Source organism: Nannobrachium achirus (genome assembly GCF_963921795.1).
Source record: "Nannobrachium achirus genome assembly, chromosome: 4".
Taxonomy (NCBI): Eukaryota; Metazoa; Chordata; class Actinopteri; order Myctophiformes; family Myctophidae; genus Nannobrachium; species Nannobrachium achirus.
The window spans coordinates 31,270,460-31,286,665 of record NC_137813.1 but is presented as its reverse complement, the minus strand read 5'-3'; the positions used below and the strand labels follow the sequence as shown (position 1 = coordinate 31,286,665).

The window sequence follows — 16,206 nt, the reverse complement described above, 5'->3', positions numbered from 1 at the left end:
ACATAATACATATCAAACTGGGGGTCCTTGAAATTATAATAGGGACTCTAAGCAACGGCGGCTATGGCAGTCCGCTCTGGCAACCGGAAATGGATCAGTGCTCGATAGATAAACCTGCTTGCCGTCACAGCCCATCCTACTCCGGCAGAAGCTACCTTTCCACGCCCCGTCACCATGGGATCCAAAGAGTTCAGTCAAAGGGGTGGGAACCCGTTGCTGATGGCTGTTTGCTTAACGATTTTGACTGCTACGGCGATCATGTCATAGCAGCTGTAACCGTCTTGGCTTAAAGTCTCTAATGTTTGCAAACCACTGCTGTAGATATTGCTATGTGTGTGTGTTCTGTCTTCATTCCTTACACTGCGTGTTGGCCTTAACCCGTGTCCCTCCTCCACGTGGTTCGAGCATGTGTCCATGCTGGTGATCCTGCTGAACTGTGTGACTCTGGGGATGTTCCAACCGTGTGAGGACGTCACCTGCCAGTCTGAGTGGTGCCTCATCCTACAGGTGGGTGTCAATTTAATCTTCTTCTTTACGCATTACGCTACACAGCACAATCCTCAATGCTTATATAGTCAGTGGTGGAAAAGTACTCACATTTGTTACTTAAGTAAAAGTATCGTTAACGCAATGAGGCGAGGCATCTACATTGCGGAGGTGACACGTTTTGAGCTTGTAGAACGGCAACAGCACGACATCATACGATGAAATACTTTTACTCAAGTACATTTGGAATTCTGGACATTTACATTGCAGTATTGATACTTTTACTCACCGCTGAGTTAGACGAACAGACCCCCACGGTCGGGGACCATACGGCTGTCCGCAGCTAGCCTGGCTTAGTCAGATAATATCACACTGCATATATTATCTCCCTTGTGTTAGCAATGGAAGATAGAGTTTAGCTGCGCAAGGCTAGTCCGCAGCAGCAGCCATATAACAACGTTCTCTCACGGCTTGGTTTGGTGTAGGGGGAAAAAAGATCAGACTAAGTACAGAATGAAAGGTCAAGTTTATTAAGTATTGATCGTTCAAGTGGTTAAATATCTGAAAACACAAATTGACATGCATCCAAAATACACTGATGATTGTGCTGTCAAACAATGAAACTATATGGAATCTATGAAAAGGTTGTGGGGGTCCCTGCTTCATCTCTCATTCTCAACTAAGGGGTCCTTGGCCTGAAAACGTTGAAGACCCCTGTGTTAGGGATTAGAGAGTGTCTCGCTCAGGAATACTTGGACACAGAGCCTGGGGCGAACCGAGGGTCGAACCAGCTGACCTTTTGGTTCCCACGTGGCCTCTTAACTCGCTCAGCTAAAGAAAAAGTGTCCGTTTGATTACATTTGTATACTAACAGAGTAACAAATGAGGGTTTTAATGTGTACCATGCTACTCCGCTCCTCCCCCTGGTATCAGCACTGCAGAGGCTGCGGTTGTCAGTGCAGTGCTTTTAATTAAAATAGAAATATAATAGCCAATATGGTTGTTGTTTGTGATCATTGTGGGTACCTTGAAAACGCAAAGTGCAATAGCAGCAGCAGTTCCAGTGAGTGCACACAATGCCAGTGAAGGCTGCAGGGAGATGAAATGAGGTGTACTTATTTACAAAGTGCCAGCTCTGGTAGTTGTGCTACTGCTGCACCTGCAGAAGAAAACCACCAGGGCCGGACTGGGACATAAATTCCGCACTGGTATCTTGGCCCAGACTTGCCCACCACGACCGGCGGCAAATCGAACATAGAAGATCTACAACCCACAACGTGTCGAGGCAGCGATGCGTTGTGGTCTTATATCAGCGGTTAAATGTTTGGGTGGGACTCCTGGGCCACAGTATCCTGTAATTGGGCTCCTAGGCCAGTATTCAGATGATAGACAAGCCAGTGGGCCAATCATGTGATGTCTCTCTGCTCTGTGGGCCTGTGCTACAGCCTTCTCTCCATGCTGGCCACCTGGTTAGTGACTATAGAGTTTACCTGACAAAAAAAAGAAAACTGGTTTTGAGAATCTCTGTCCTACTATAGTGAAGGAAATGGTCACAAAGTGTTATGCTTTAAGCACAGCAGGCTCACAACATAAACAGGTTGTAAAATAGTAGGAAGTGTCTATGTTAGCTCTGATGTTTTTTTTTCTTTTTTTGTCAACCACTTGTTTCAGTGTTGTGTCTGGCTCTGGGGCAGTATTGACTCTTGGTGCAGAAGCTGTGCTTTTTATTTTCCGTATCAGAAACCTCATATGTCCATTGTTTATATGTTTATTCATTTTTGGGGGGTAAACAAAATAGTGAAAATACCGGATTTATAAGCTCACAACACGTTATGTTTTTTCTACCCTTGTGTGACGCATTTGTGTGACGAAGTATGGTATTAGTTTACAAAGAAAAAAACGAACAACATTGAAATATGGAGATACAAGGTTTCTGCCCGACAGCAACGGAATGCAGTTGTTGTTGGGCTGCAGCGGCTGTCCAATTAATGAAGTCACGACCCAACTGTGCTATAAGACAGAGCTGTGCCTCGCTAAGCTCTCACCAGCTGATGGAGTTGAGGGTTATTTTATTTGTTTATCTCTGAGAGTTTTACACAAGTTTGTTTTTGGACTTTACTGTCTTTTAAAACTTTGTTTTTACATGTATGAACATCAACCTACAGTATGGAAAGGTACACTAGTATTTTGTGTACATAATGCAAGCTTCTCTCACACATACTTTGTAGATATTGCAATAATAATGTGTCACAAAATCCCAAGGCCCACCTGGACATGACTCGTGTGTGCCTTGTCACACTGTCAGAAATACCACTGCCGTATAAAATACACACACACACACACACACACACACACACACACACACACACACACACACACACACACACACACACACAAATACACTGGTGTTATTTGTGTTATTTCTTTACGTTGATCATATACATATGTCTGAATGTGTTGTTTGTCATTGGCGCCCAGGTGCTGGATGACTGTATCTTTGCCTTCTTTGCCGTGGAGATGGTCATCAAGATGGTTGCCCTGGGGATCTTCGGCTCCAAGTGTTACCTCGGCGACACGTGGAACCGTCTAGACTTCTTCATCGTCATGGCGGGGTGGGTATCCCACAATGCCTCTCTCTCTTCCACCCATGTTCTTTCACTGCCGATCTGAGACTGACACCGGTGGTCACCTTAGGCATGGAAGATCACATTTTAGTTCTGCCTGAGGACACACACACACACACACACACACACACACACACACACACACACACACACACACACACACACACACACACACACACACACACACACAGGTATGTGGACATAGCTACAGTACACGTACACATGTGCTACAGTATGGACACACTCACATGGTCACCTGTTTGCAACATAAATGAATGAATGTACTGTAGCTGCACAGGTGTGTGTGCGTGGGTGTGTCATGGCATGGTTGTTGGAAGATATTTGTGGCAATTGATTGTAAGTCTCTCTCTCTCTCTCTCTCTCTCCCTCTCTCCAGGATGATGGAGTATTCGTTGGATGGTCATAACGCTAGTTTATCAGCCATCCGTACCGTCAGAGTGCTCAGACCACTCCGGGCCATCAACAGAGTACCAAGTAAGTCTTCACTTCACTGAAGTGTGCGTGTGTGCGTGCGTGTGTGCATGCGTACTGATTTAGAAGGCTTTTGTAGAACTGGACTCAGGTCTTAATGGGTTACTGTTAACGCAATAAATTGAGGTCAGGGTGAAGATTAAGGTGAGGGAATGAAGGTCATCAGGAGAGTTGAGTTGCGTGACAAGTGTTGAACGATGAAAGTGATGTCAAAACGTTCTCCAAAATGTCATAGGACAGTCTGAGGGGTTTCAGGATTTCTTGGCTGGGGAATCCAGCAATACATATAAAGAGAAGTACACACTCCCTTTAATAAGAGTCTTTTTTAATAAAGAAGCAGCAGTAGCCTTCAGATAACAAAGGCATTTCGGCACGCAGGCTTTCGTCAGTGTTATAGTCTATAACAGTTGAGTGCGATGCTGTCAGCAAGTCACAGACAGTAGGAATGCCCAAACTGAGAACGTCATGATATACATTGTCGTTTGACACCTGTCACTCAAAGTACTGACCTTTAGTGTTAGTTGGTTAGGCTTACGTTACCTGAGCCTGGTAAACAACCCGGCTAGCGTCTTTTTTGCCATATGGAAAGTTACCATACATCATGGAAACCAATGTGTGTGTGCACGACTGCACGTGTTTCTGTCATTTCCTTGGAAATCCACTCTGACAGCAACACTGATAGCAAATCGAGGAGCTAGTAAGTAAGCACTCTAAGCCGTTACTCACTTCCCTAAAAGCCCTGTGACAGAAAGCAGCCATGAATCTAGAACCTGGAGAAGCACTAGACAATGGTGTCATAACATTCTGGAGGTTTATGGGACAGCATGGCACCAACTTCAACTTGAAGTTTATTGTCACAACACACGTTTACCACCATGGCTGGGGTCCATTAGGCTTAGACGGCCATTATCCCTTCATGAGTATGTCTGCGAGGTTTTCTATTGTATTCTCCTACTTTTTGGGTTGAAAGGATGAATAAAAGAACGCTCTGACACTTTAACAATACTTATTAACCTCAAAATGACACTGTTACTTGTAATGCTTGTGTAGTATTTTTGGATTTATTTGATTGTTTATTTCATTCTGCAAATTCAATTATCTTGTTGATCAGCTATTTTCCCCTGTTCATCGCACAACAACGTATTAATGGCTGAAGTGGTTCAGCTGGACTGGTATCTTGATTCATATACTGCCTTACTGACAGTATGGCGGTCTGTTTACTGTCTCACTGAACCATGCCAGAAAGCTGTGTGTGTGTGTGTGTGTGTGTGTGTGTGTGTGTGTGTGTGTGTGTGTGTGTGTGTGTGTGTGTGTGTGTGTGTGTGTGTGTGTGTGTGTGTGTGTGTGTGTGTGTGTGTGTGTGTGTGTGTGTGTGTGTGCGCGCGCACACACGTGCGTGTGTGTCTGTGGCCTATACATATTTATTATTTACGCATGTACAGTGGTGTGAAGTAACTAAGTACATTTTAGGCCTGTCAGTTCCCCTCTATAATCCAATTTGAATTTCATTCATTTATTATTGTTAGTTTCCAAAAATAGTCGAATATTTTATATAATATATAATTATATTAAAACATTTATGGTTACACAACAATTAACACCAAAATCCACACATACAGATGCTATAATAACAGTCTAAACAAAAAAGTGAACCCAACTATATCAGATGGCTTTAATTTAGGTTAATTTTTTGATAAGAGGAGATAAATGTTACAGTAGGTCCCAAGTTCTCCAACTTATTACCTCGTGTATATAATGTTGTAGCTTTATATGGCATGGAACAATTACACTGATCTACAAGCCTCACCAGATTGCCTCAGCAACGCATTATGGGTTTAGAGATCGGCTGGGAAGAAGCTACAGCATGTTGTGCTGAGCTGTGTGTCTGAGAGAATTCCAATCCACACAGACGCGCACTGCACACTGACACTGCGAGTCGCGACAGAAAGAAGCAGAGAGGATTCTTCTACATAACATTACCGATGGACACGGACAACAATCTTACTACACGCTGTTGTCAATGATTACGTTTCTTAAAGTAACTTTCAAGTGAAGTGGGGGAAACTTTGGGGGGGAGGACTTAGCGAGTTTGTTTTCAGCCTTTTCACCGCACTGAACCAGTGTGGTGGGAGAAAGAGAAGAGCAGTGTCGGATTTCTCACAGTCTCCAAACAACCAAACAACACACACACACACACACACACACACACACACACACACACACACACACACACACACACACACACACACACACACACACACGCACACACACACACTGCAGTGCATCTCACACTCTCAAATTGTATTGTTGATCATCGTGACACGATGAAAGCGTTTGTTTTCGCATTGGTAGGTCAGAAAAAAAAAATACTTCCGAATAGCAATTTAAGTATTCGACTGTAATACATTTTTCTCATATTCGACTTGTAGTCGAAAAACTAATTTCATTCTGACAGCCCTAGTACATTTACTTAAAGGGGAAGACCACCCATTTTCAATATTGAACTATGTCATTAACCCTTTCCAAGCCACGGGGAGCCCCTTAATGTTAAAACCGTACTATATCGAACTTCCTAGGGGGGGAGGGGCAGCCAATCGTCTTTTCCCGTACTTTCCCGTATTTACCGAAATAAATGATTTTCATCCGAAAATCGGCGATCGTCTAACCTTCCCTAGTCACCACTCGTGCATCGATAGCTCATGGCTGGGCTGAGATGAAGCAGAAGTGATGTCATTGGCCTTTCCTTTTCCAAGGCACATTATCCCATTCGGTTACTGTCTGTACCCTGGTGCTTGTACAGCAGCCATGCTAGGGGCTATGCTAGCGAAGATTTTCAGTTCTGCTCTTGATTAATTGCGGGGACATTTACGTGAACGGATCGCGCACGCGAAACGCACGGGGAGATCGATGATCGGCCAAAACACCCATTCTATCCCAACGGAGATCGAGAAAATCACGGTGAGTTACTGACCTGGGAAAAAAAAAAAAAAAAAAACAACGGCGCTGTTCAAGATGGAGGGGCTGCGGGCTCATGTTTATAAACATAATATTATGTCTCGATCACAATACAATAATAGAAATTTCACGGCTAATCTACCAACCCCCATTCTATTTCGGCTTAGAAAGTGTTAATATACCTTAGAGGAGTTGTGTGGAAATAGAAAAAAAGTTCCCCCCCTTCTGTGTTGCCTAGAACTGGAGGATTGATTTTGGGGTTTGTATTGTAAATTACAACTTGATGACATCACACATTGTACTTTACAATACAAACCCCAAAATCAATCCTCCATGCAGTTCTAGGCAACACAGAAGGGGGGGAACCTTTTTTCTATTTCCACACAACTCCTCTAAGGTATATTAACTCATTGTGTGCCATTCACGAGTATTCTCGTGATATATTAGCGCATCCCACAGTGCCAATCACGAGAATACTCGTGATTTAAAAAAAAAAAAAAAAAAAAAAAAAACTTTTTTTTTAAAAATGTTTTTAAATTTTTTTTTTTTTGGACCCCATCAAATCTAGTGAACATGATTTCAATCGCGATTTTGCATGTTCCACCCCCATACAACCCCCATACAACTCAGGTAGCAGACCTCCAAGCTCACAACAGTGTAAAACACAACGGCTATTATCTCAAGAATGCCTGAACGGATTTCCAATCGGTTTTTTTTGTTTGAAAGCTGTGAACAAACTGCACAAATCCACCCCAATGCAATCCAGGATTGCATTGAATTTTTTAGAGCTCATTCTTCTCTGTTTTTTTCCCATGCATGAGGTGTGCAAGGGTTAATCATGGCTAAGTTGACGAAAATAAGGCTTTTAAAATGCTTGGTAGCCAATAGCTAACTTCAAGCTAACTTCATCCTCTTCCTGTACATGCACAAAGGAAAGTGTTCAGGCAAGTCATGGCTGCAGGGCTTCTGCATATACCAGCATATCTCTATGGGAAAGTCTCTAGCACTCTGGACACCCTCTAGTGGTGAAAGGGTGGCATTAAATGAGTTAATGACATAGTTCAATATTGAAAATGGGTGGTCTCCCCTTTAAGTAGTAAGATCTACAAGCTCACAACGCGTCGCAACCAGGATAATGGATGTTGGGGATATTTTGATTATCGTCCCATCCCTAGTGTGTGGCCTAGACATATGTATGCATGTATGGCATGTGTGTGTGAATGATGACGCCTCTTTCCCAGGCTAAAGCTGCAGTTAGCTTGTGAAAGAGGTTGGCCTTTATGTTCCCTCTTGAGTGATGATGATCACATACACACACTGTGTGTGTGTGTGTGTGTGTGTGTGTGTGTGTGTGTGTGTGTGTGTGTGTGTGTGTGTGTGTGTGTGCGCGCGCGTGCGTGCGTGCGTGCGTGCGTGTGTGTGTGTGTGTGTGTGCACAGGCACACACACCTGCAATATATGTGCCCGCATGTTTGTGTAAAGTGTGAGTGATGGCCATTTTAGAGAGTGTGTGTATGTTGGTGTGAGAAAATATGACTCCATATGATGTGTGTGTGTGTGTGTGTGTGTGTGTGTGTGTGTGTGTGTGTGTGTGTGTGTGTGTGTGGCCATCCCAGGGCACAGCAGGTATTACAAATACAGCCATAAAGCATGGCAGGTCCTCTGTTTCCAACAAGCGCACAGACGCACACACACACACGCACGCACGCACGCACGCACGCACGCACGCGCGCGCGCGCGCGCACACACACACACACACACACACACACACACACACACACACACACACACACACACACACACACACACACACACACACACACACACACACACACTCTGGACCCCATCTTCCACTCGATGCAAGACAGCGCTAAGCGCACAGCACAATTATCATTGCTATTTTCCAACCGACACGGTTGTAATTTCATATTTCCGGCCCCCACATTTTTACCGAATGATCCTGCGCCCATCGAGCACCCATCGAGCACCCATGGGCGCGTTGGTGTTAATATGAAGTGTTGTTTGGTGCAATGCTACCGGTATCTTACACACAGTGAGAAGAGTAAAAAAAGGGATTGCGCTACAAATCTGCTCTGGCCTGGAGTCTAGTGCAAGTCCTAGTGCATTCATTCCCCCAGCGCAGAATTTCCCTGCTATTTAAGGACTGCATTAGACAGTAGATTGTACAGCATATGTGGGGTTTCGCAATGCGCGCATGCACGCTTCTTAGCAATCAGTATTTCATCCACAACACAACACTAGAACCATTTTGGTGTTGTCATGTCCCAGACCTGAACTACAACAGCCACGTTAAGACAATTCCAATGTCAGCCTACTATCACCGTAAGAATATAGTTTATGATGGTATATCAACTTATCTACTTATCTCAGCAGGATTTGGACATCGTTGTCCATGCATTCATCTTCAGTGGACTTGACCAGGGCTGTCACAATTATGACATTTTACATGATGATTAATTGTCACTCAAATAATTGCGATTAACGATTTAATTGTGTTTTTGTCGTTGACAATTACATTTCTATTTGGCTTGTAGGCTTTGAAGTTGCACATAGCAGATATGAAACATAACCTAATATACAAAGAAATATTTGACAACATTATACTTAGAAAAATACATTTATAGTGGAAATAGCCGATCTACAAGCTCACAACGCGCCGCATCGCGGCACATTGTGAGCTTGTAGATCGGCTATTTCCAATATTTTTTAAATGTTTGAAAATGTATGAACATTTTTCAACTTGTGAACGATTATGACGATTATGTCAAATAATGGCGATTAGACGATTTTGTAATAATTGTGACAGGCCTAGACTTGACTACTGTAACGCTATCTTTACAGGTCTCCCTAAAAAAGCAGCTGCATGCAGTTGATTCAGAACACTGCTGCTCCACCATCATATCCCTCCAGTTCTTAGATCTTTACACTGGCTCTCTGGGCTCTCTGTCTGTCAAAGAATTGATTAAAAAATGCAAATTATTGAATGGTTTAGAGCCCAAATATATTTTTGATCATGTGCTTTTTCATGAACCATCCAGACTTCTCAGGTTTTTCAGGTCTGCTTTCTGAACCCAGAGTCACAACTAAATGCAGAGAAGCAGAGTTCTGATTTTTTATTCACCACATACACTACAGCAGGGGTGGGCAACTTTGATGATGGTGAGGGCAACTTTGATGATGGTGAGGGCCACTATATTTCCACCTTCACTCCAGAGGGCCACATTTGGGCCACATTTGGGCCACATTTGTCAAAACGCATCGCGCTGCGATGCGTTTTGAGCTTGTAGATCGGCTATTTTTGCGTCTTTTGAATTGGAATCCTGAATTATTTCTTGTTATTTCTTGATTGGAATCCTGAAATATAACATTTTGATTTAATTTCAAACGCATTTAGTTATATACTCATGTTAACTTTATGAACCTATACAAATACATTGGTCATACTAGTCATTAAGCTACTAATATAGACTGACGGAATTAAAGCAGGTCATGTTTGGAATTGTAACAGCTGAAATCAATAATTATCAGTATTCCGGTATTAACCTGAGGGCCGCATTAAGTGAAAGTGAGGGCCGCATGTGGCCCCCGGGCCGCCAGTTGCCCATGTATGCACTACAGTATCGGCAATAACCTGTCAGGAAAAAACAAGGAACAACATCATTCCACTGATATCTCATTCAGTAGATGTCAGCTCTGTGATAGAATGTAAAAAACACAGAACTCTCACCAGAGGCTTTATATTTATCTCTTCGCTTACTGTAAAGGCAGTTTCTGCATTAACCACATACATTAAACCAGGGGTCTTCAACAGGGGGTCCGGGACCCCTAGGGGGTCCTCAGAGTTACTACAGGGGTGTCACCATATCTTTCTGCGATGGGATCTTTTTTTACTACAACTGCGAGTTGTTGTGAGCCTGTAGATCGTATATTTTCGGGCCAAGAGGTTTGGTGTTTAGGGAGAAAGAGCAGACCAAGTACAGAGTCAAAGGTCAAGTTTACTAAGGATTGAGAGTTAAGTGGTTAAATATCTGAAAATACACCTTAAAATTATTCCAACTTAATAGAAAAGATAATTAGTAAACACTAAAAAACATGAATTTACAGAACACAGATAACAGTGCTGTCAAACAACTCATTGAAGCTAAAAGTTGAATCTGAAACATCATTTTATATACACGTATGTAATTGGGGGAAATCTGCTGTAGACCGCCTTAGGGTTTAAGTGGTTAAATCATATCTAACCATATATGAAGCTCTAATCCATTCAACAGGGCTGTTTTTAGTGTAGCTACAGCATGTGCACGGACAGTATGCATGGATCATTGACACACAAAAGCCTTGGCTTTTACCTCTCAGTGATAAAACATCAAAGGGACAAATCGGGTATCGCAGAACGTTTAAAATCCTCGGAGTTTGTTTATTGTGTCACTACATTTTCGTTTGTCAAACAATGTCATGCTCTGTTGGCTCTGGTTAATATTTGTTGCCTGGCAACAAACCTCAGTCTAGTGTGTGTGCATATCAGAGTTGAGCGGGAGCTGTCAGCGACAGCGTGTGTACGTATAACTCTTCCTGGATAGATGACTCCCGTCGTGCCTCAGTTGCCATACATCGACTCTGCCACTGGCGGCGCCGTTAACCTACATTAGTTTTTAATTATGTTTAAATTAGAGCAGTCGATTACTTCGCTCTGGCCCGAAAGTTAATGCTGCCGATAGTTTTCTGTTTTTTACCTCTGTCCTGGCACGTGCGCACATAGACATCAAAGGGGGCTTGAGCCCCTGCCCTTTTATCCATCTGTAAAGTGCCCTCTCCAGACCATGAATGCAGTTTTTTACTATGGTGAAAGAAATGCAAATGCCCCCTTTCTATGCCATACCTGAAGGCGGCATAAAAGAGAATTGCTTTGTCCAAACTCTCCTGAACATGAATGCAGCATCTCATGTTGAAAGAATTTCCCTCTCTGTGTAGAAATCCATGCCGTTACACCACATCTCCAGTATTGACTTGATTGGTGTGTGGTATCACGCACCTTATTAAAATAGCAGACCTCCAAGCTCACAACACGTCGCAGCGTGAAGCGTTGTGAGCTTGGAGGTCTGCTATTTTCGATATTTCCACCAAAAGGCCCTTTTAGAAATATCAGCCCCTGCCTCTCTAACATTCTCTGCACGTCCCTGCCTCTGTCCCCTACGCTCCGTCCCCTGCTGCTGTGGGACTGCACAGGGCTATAGGATTTAGTTGTCAGACTGGATGACATCTCTGTGTTGACTGGGTGGCGAAGCCATGGCCACGGCTCATCGCTGTTCTGTCCTCTGGCCGCTGTTGTCACTGTCTGTTTGTGTTCGTGCTGGGCTGAGCTGTTTGCGAGGGTGTGTGTGTGTGTGTGTGTGTGTGTGTGTGTGTGTGTGCGTGCGTGCGTGCGTGCGTGCGTGTGCGCGTGTGTGTGTGTGTGTGTGTGTGTGTGTGTGTGTGTGTGTGTGTGTGTGTGTGTGTGTGTGTGTGTGTGTGTGTGTGGACACAACATAAAGATTTTGAATAACAATTTGCTCATTGTTTGGTTGAATCCAGTGTGCAAGTTTGTACAACTCGTTGCAGTCTCTACTTCCATTTTCCACTCCCATGACTAATTCTGAAATTGGCTTCAGTCTTTAGTCTTTATTCGGATCCCCATTTCCCCATTGGCTTCATGCTGCCGCGGTCATCCTGGGGTCTTCCTGGTGTCTTCCTACAACAACTTTGTGCCTTTTTGCACCCATATTAGCCTTGGATCAAGACTATCATAGATGTATTTTATCACGTTTTACTTTTGTCTCTATGATAGTCTTGGTCTCTACCCCCTAATAGTCACTGGACATCCTTGCGTACAGCCTGTAATTCTCCATACATGTACAAAAAATCATATTAAGTAACAAATCTGTTGCCACAGATTTTAACTCGACATTCAGAACACTGTATTGGTCTATATTTTTCAATAGATACTGTATGTGTTTTAATCTCGTCTGTGTCGGACTCTGTCGGAAGTTCCCTGGCCTGTATTCCTCAATGCTTGGTAGTGGCGGGCGCATCAGGTGAAAGCCGGTATTACACTCAATGTAAATGAGGAAATAAAATGGCTGGGATTAAAACACTTCTTTAATGAAAAATAATGTTTAGGGGCCGCCCTCTGGCCTACCGGTCCAGGCGCATACCACATAGAGTCAGTGTAGCATGACAGCGTGTCGCTGGTTCAATTCCCGATTCCGACTGCCTTGCTGCTGTGTGTCACTCCCCATCTCTCTCCCCATTTCCTGTCAGTCTACTGTCCTATCAATAAAGGCATAAAATCCCCCAAACATATCTTAAAAAATAAATAAAAAATAATGATCAATACAGTGCACAGAGATTCTGAATGCTAAGTTAATATCCGTGGCTACCGTGCAAGCACCTTATATTTTGCATTTGTACATTTTCTGAGAACTACAGACTTTATCGGCAGATGTCCACTGTCCAGTGACAATGGGGAGGGGGGGGGGGGGGGGGGTTAAAGGCTATCAAATGCAAATGTCAAAATCAATAAAATAGATCTATTGATCCAATGCACTGGGGAAATACAGTACCACCCAAGCAATTGCGCCCTGCGTTCTGCGCCCTGTGCCATACGTCCTACTGTAAATAGGGACTCCTCTCTCTTTCTTTCTCTCAAATACACACGCACGCATGCACACGCACGCACGCACACACACACACACACACACACACACACACACACACACGCACAGATGTTGCTTACCATAGCTTAAAAACGGATCTGGTCTAGATGGATGGATGGGTAAAGATGTCTCATCCTCTCATCCTGGGTTTTCTCTGGGGCTTTCCTGCCACGTCATGATGAAAATGTAACCAGGAAGGCAACTCTCTGCCTAATTAGCTATCTGTCCCTTTTTTCTCTCTTTACAGTCCTTTGATAAGAGTGTTATACGCGCACGCTCGCACGCACGCACGCACACACGCACGCACACACGCACGCACACACACACACGCACGCACAGAGATGACTCATTCCCAGGAACAATTAGGACTTCACAGGACAGCAGAGTTGAAAGCCCAGAATGCGTTCCCTTTTTTAAAGTCTGTTAGTCTTTCCGATGCTATCTACACAGCATGCTGAACGCTGCTCTGCTTATCTGGAACACACAGTACAATAGAACACTGGTTCTCAACTTTTTCAGGCCGCGACCCCCAAAAGAATCATATTTTAACTGGGGACCCCCCACCCTGATGAGCACTAAGAGTTGATGCATTACATTTTGTAAAACACGGTTCTATTGTGAGAATAGCTGATCTACATGCTCACAACGTTGTGAGCATGTAGATCGGCTATTTTCACAATTTCTGCCTCTAATATTTGAGAATTTGGCCAATGTTTAACTTGTCATTTTAGATGTATTAAAAAGTCACACAATTGTCACTTTAGAAATGTGCTTATACCCTCTATACATTTAAACTTTGCTTTGCTTTTTAGTGTTTCACATTAAGCTAATCATCATTGGGACCCCCAAAAATATTTTGGGGACCGTCCTGGGTCACAGGTTGAGAACCACTGCAATAGAACACTGGCTCCCCTCGTCCCTTTATTCTTAAATCTGATAAAAGCTGGGACCCCCCACATGTTTGTGCGCACGAACAAAAGCACACACGTGTTTAAGCACTTATTAAAGACGAATAGCAACAATAGCAGAATTATACGTTCGGTTACACTTTACTTAAAGGTCACCTCTCTAATGTATTATACTGTAATCACATTTGTGATGCATTATAATGCGCTTATAGGGCATTATAACACTTGTTATAAATGTTCATAGTCATATATGAAAACTTATAACAATGTTTATAATCTATTAAGTATTGGTTATGTTCCACTGAGCTTATAATCCATTATGACCAGCATTTAGATTATAAACATTGTTATATGATGTCATACATGCAGGGGTCTTCAATGTTTTCAGGCCAAGGACCCCTTAGTTGAGAGAGAGATGAAGCAGGGACCCCCACAACTTTTTCATAGATTCCATATAGTTTAATTGTTTGACAGCACAATCATCAGTGTATTTTGAATTCAATAGCCGATCTACAAGATCTACAAGCTCACAACGCCTTGCTGTGAGCTTGTGGATCTGCTATTTTTGGCTAAAGTTCTCAGGATTTCTTTTTCTATCACGCAAAGATTTGGAGGACCCCCTGTATTAACTCTGAGGACCCCCTAGGGGTCCCGGACGCCCTGTTGAAGACCCTTGTCATACATGATTCTAAACATTTAAAATGAGTGTTATAATGCCCTATAAGTCTGACTCCATTATAATGCATTGCAAATACGATTATAATGTATTCTTAGACTTGTGGTAAGTGTTACCACAAGTTCTACTGTGATGGTTGGACGTGTTGGGCTTGATATCACATTGAGGACATTCAGACAGAGACGGTGGATGAAAGCAAGGATGCATTTAGGATGCACGTCAGTTTCAATGAAGAGCCATCATCACGCTTTACATTTGCATGTGAACTGCTCGTGCAGTGCGCGGATGCACGTGCACAGATGTTTGTACGTCTTTAAGCGCCTGAGTGTGCGCAGTGGGAACTTGTGTGTGTGGCTGCGAGTGTGCGTAGGCGTGCGGTGCGTGCAACCTACATGACGCTAGCCTGTGTCAGTGGTGTAAAGTAACTAAGTACATTTACTCAAGTACTGTACTTACTGTAGTTACAATTTTGAGGATCTTTTACTTTACCAGAGTGTTTACAATTTTCAGTACTTTTACTTCTACTCCACTACATCTCAGAGGTAAACACAGTATTGTACTTTTAATCCTCTACATTTATTTGAAAACTTTAGTTACTAGTGACTTTTGATTATTATTACATTAGATTTTTCATCCCTATATACATTTCGGCCATTTGAAAATAGCCTATCTACAAGCTTACAACGTGTCGCACCGCGACGCATTGTGAGCTTGTAGATCTGCTATTTTCAAAAGATTTTCATTCATTTGAAAACATGAAACGGAACATTCCGTATAACGACTACTTTTACTTTTTGATACAAACACTTTTGCACGTTTACTCGAGTCAATCTTGAATTCCTGGCTTCCGCTTGTAACAGAGTATCTCTTGCATTGCCGTATTGATACTTTTACCCAAGTAAGAAACGTGAATACTTTTTTTTCCCCCACCAATGACGTATACGCTGCTGCGTACACGTGAGAGCGCTGTGTGAGTGTATGGAATGTGACAGTGCTGGGAGCTGTGTAAAAGAGGACAGAACACCCTGAGAGCTCCTGGGGGACTGGAGCCCCTTCGCCCTGCTGACGCTGAGCGCCTGCGACAGCTGGAGGTGGGCACCGCTGCCTGTTAAGTAATTGTATCTGTAGGGGTAGAGGTTGCGGGTTCAGGACTCTCTGGGTGAAGTCATGTCAGACTGTCAAATGCTGTGTCGTCAGGCTCCGTGGTGTCATGGCCACGGGGACCAGGTTGTTGGTTGCAATCCCAGAAGAGGAATAAAGGTTGTCGCCTCCGATTATTATTATAATAAGAGCCCTGACTCCATGGACAGCCGAGAGCCTTAATTGTTAGGGGCAGGCAGCTGGACTGTGGC

At 43.4% G+C, this 16,206-nt stretch overlaps 1 protein-coding gene across 1 annotated transcript in view; it reads left to right on the top strand.

The window, feature by feature from the left end:
- Positions 1-399: 399 nt before the first annotated feature.
- The window catches only part of cacna1ha (calcium channel, voltage-dependent, T type, alpha 1H subunit a), a gene marked incomplete at its 3' end in the record, with an annotated part of 107,464 nt that continues 91,657 nt past the window's right edge, over positions 400-16,206 (top strand). Inside the window, exons 1-3 of the mRNA XM_080723209.1 lie at positions 400-507; positions 2,965-3,098; positions 3,508-3,605. Coding sequence (XP_080579335.1) covers positions 415-507; positions 2,965-3,098; positions 3,508-3,605 — 325 coding nt within the window. The 5' untranslated portion in view covers positions 400-414. The remainder of the gene's footprint in view (positions 508-2,964; positions 3,099-3,507; positions 3,606-16,206) is intronic.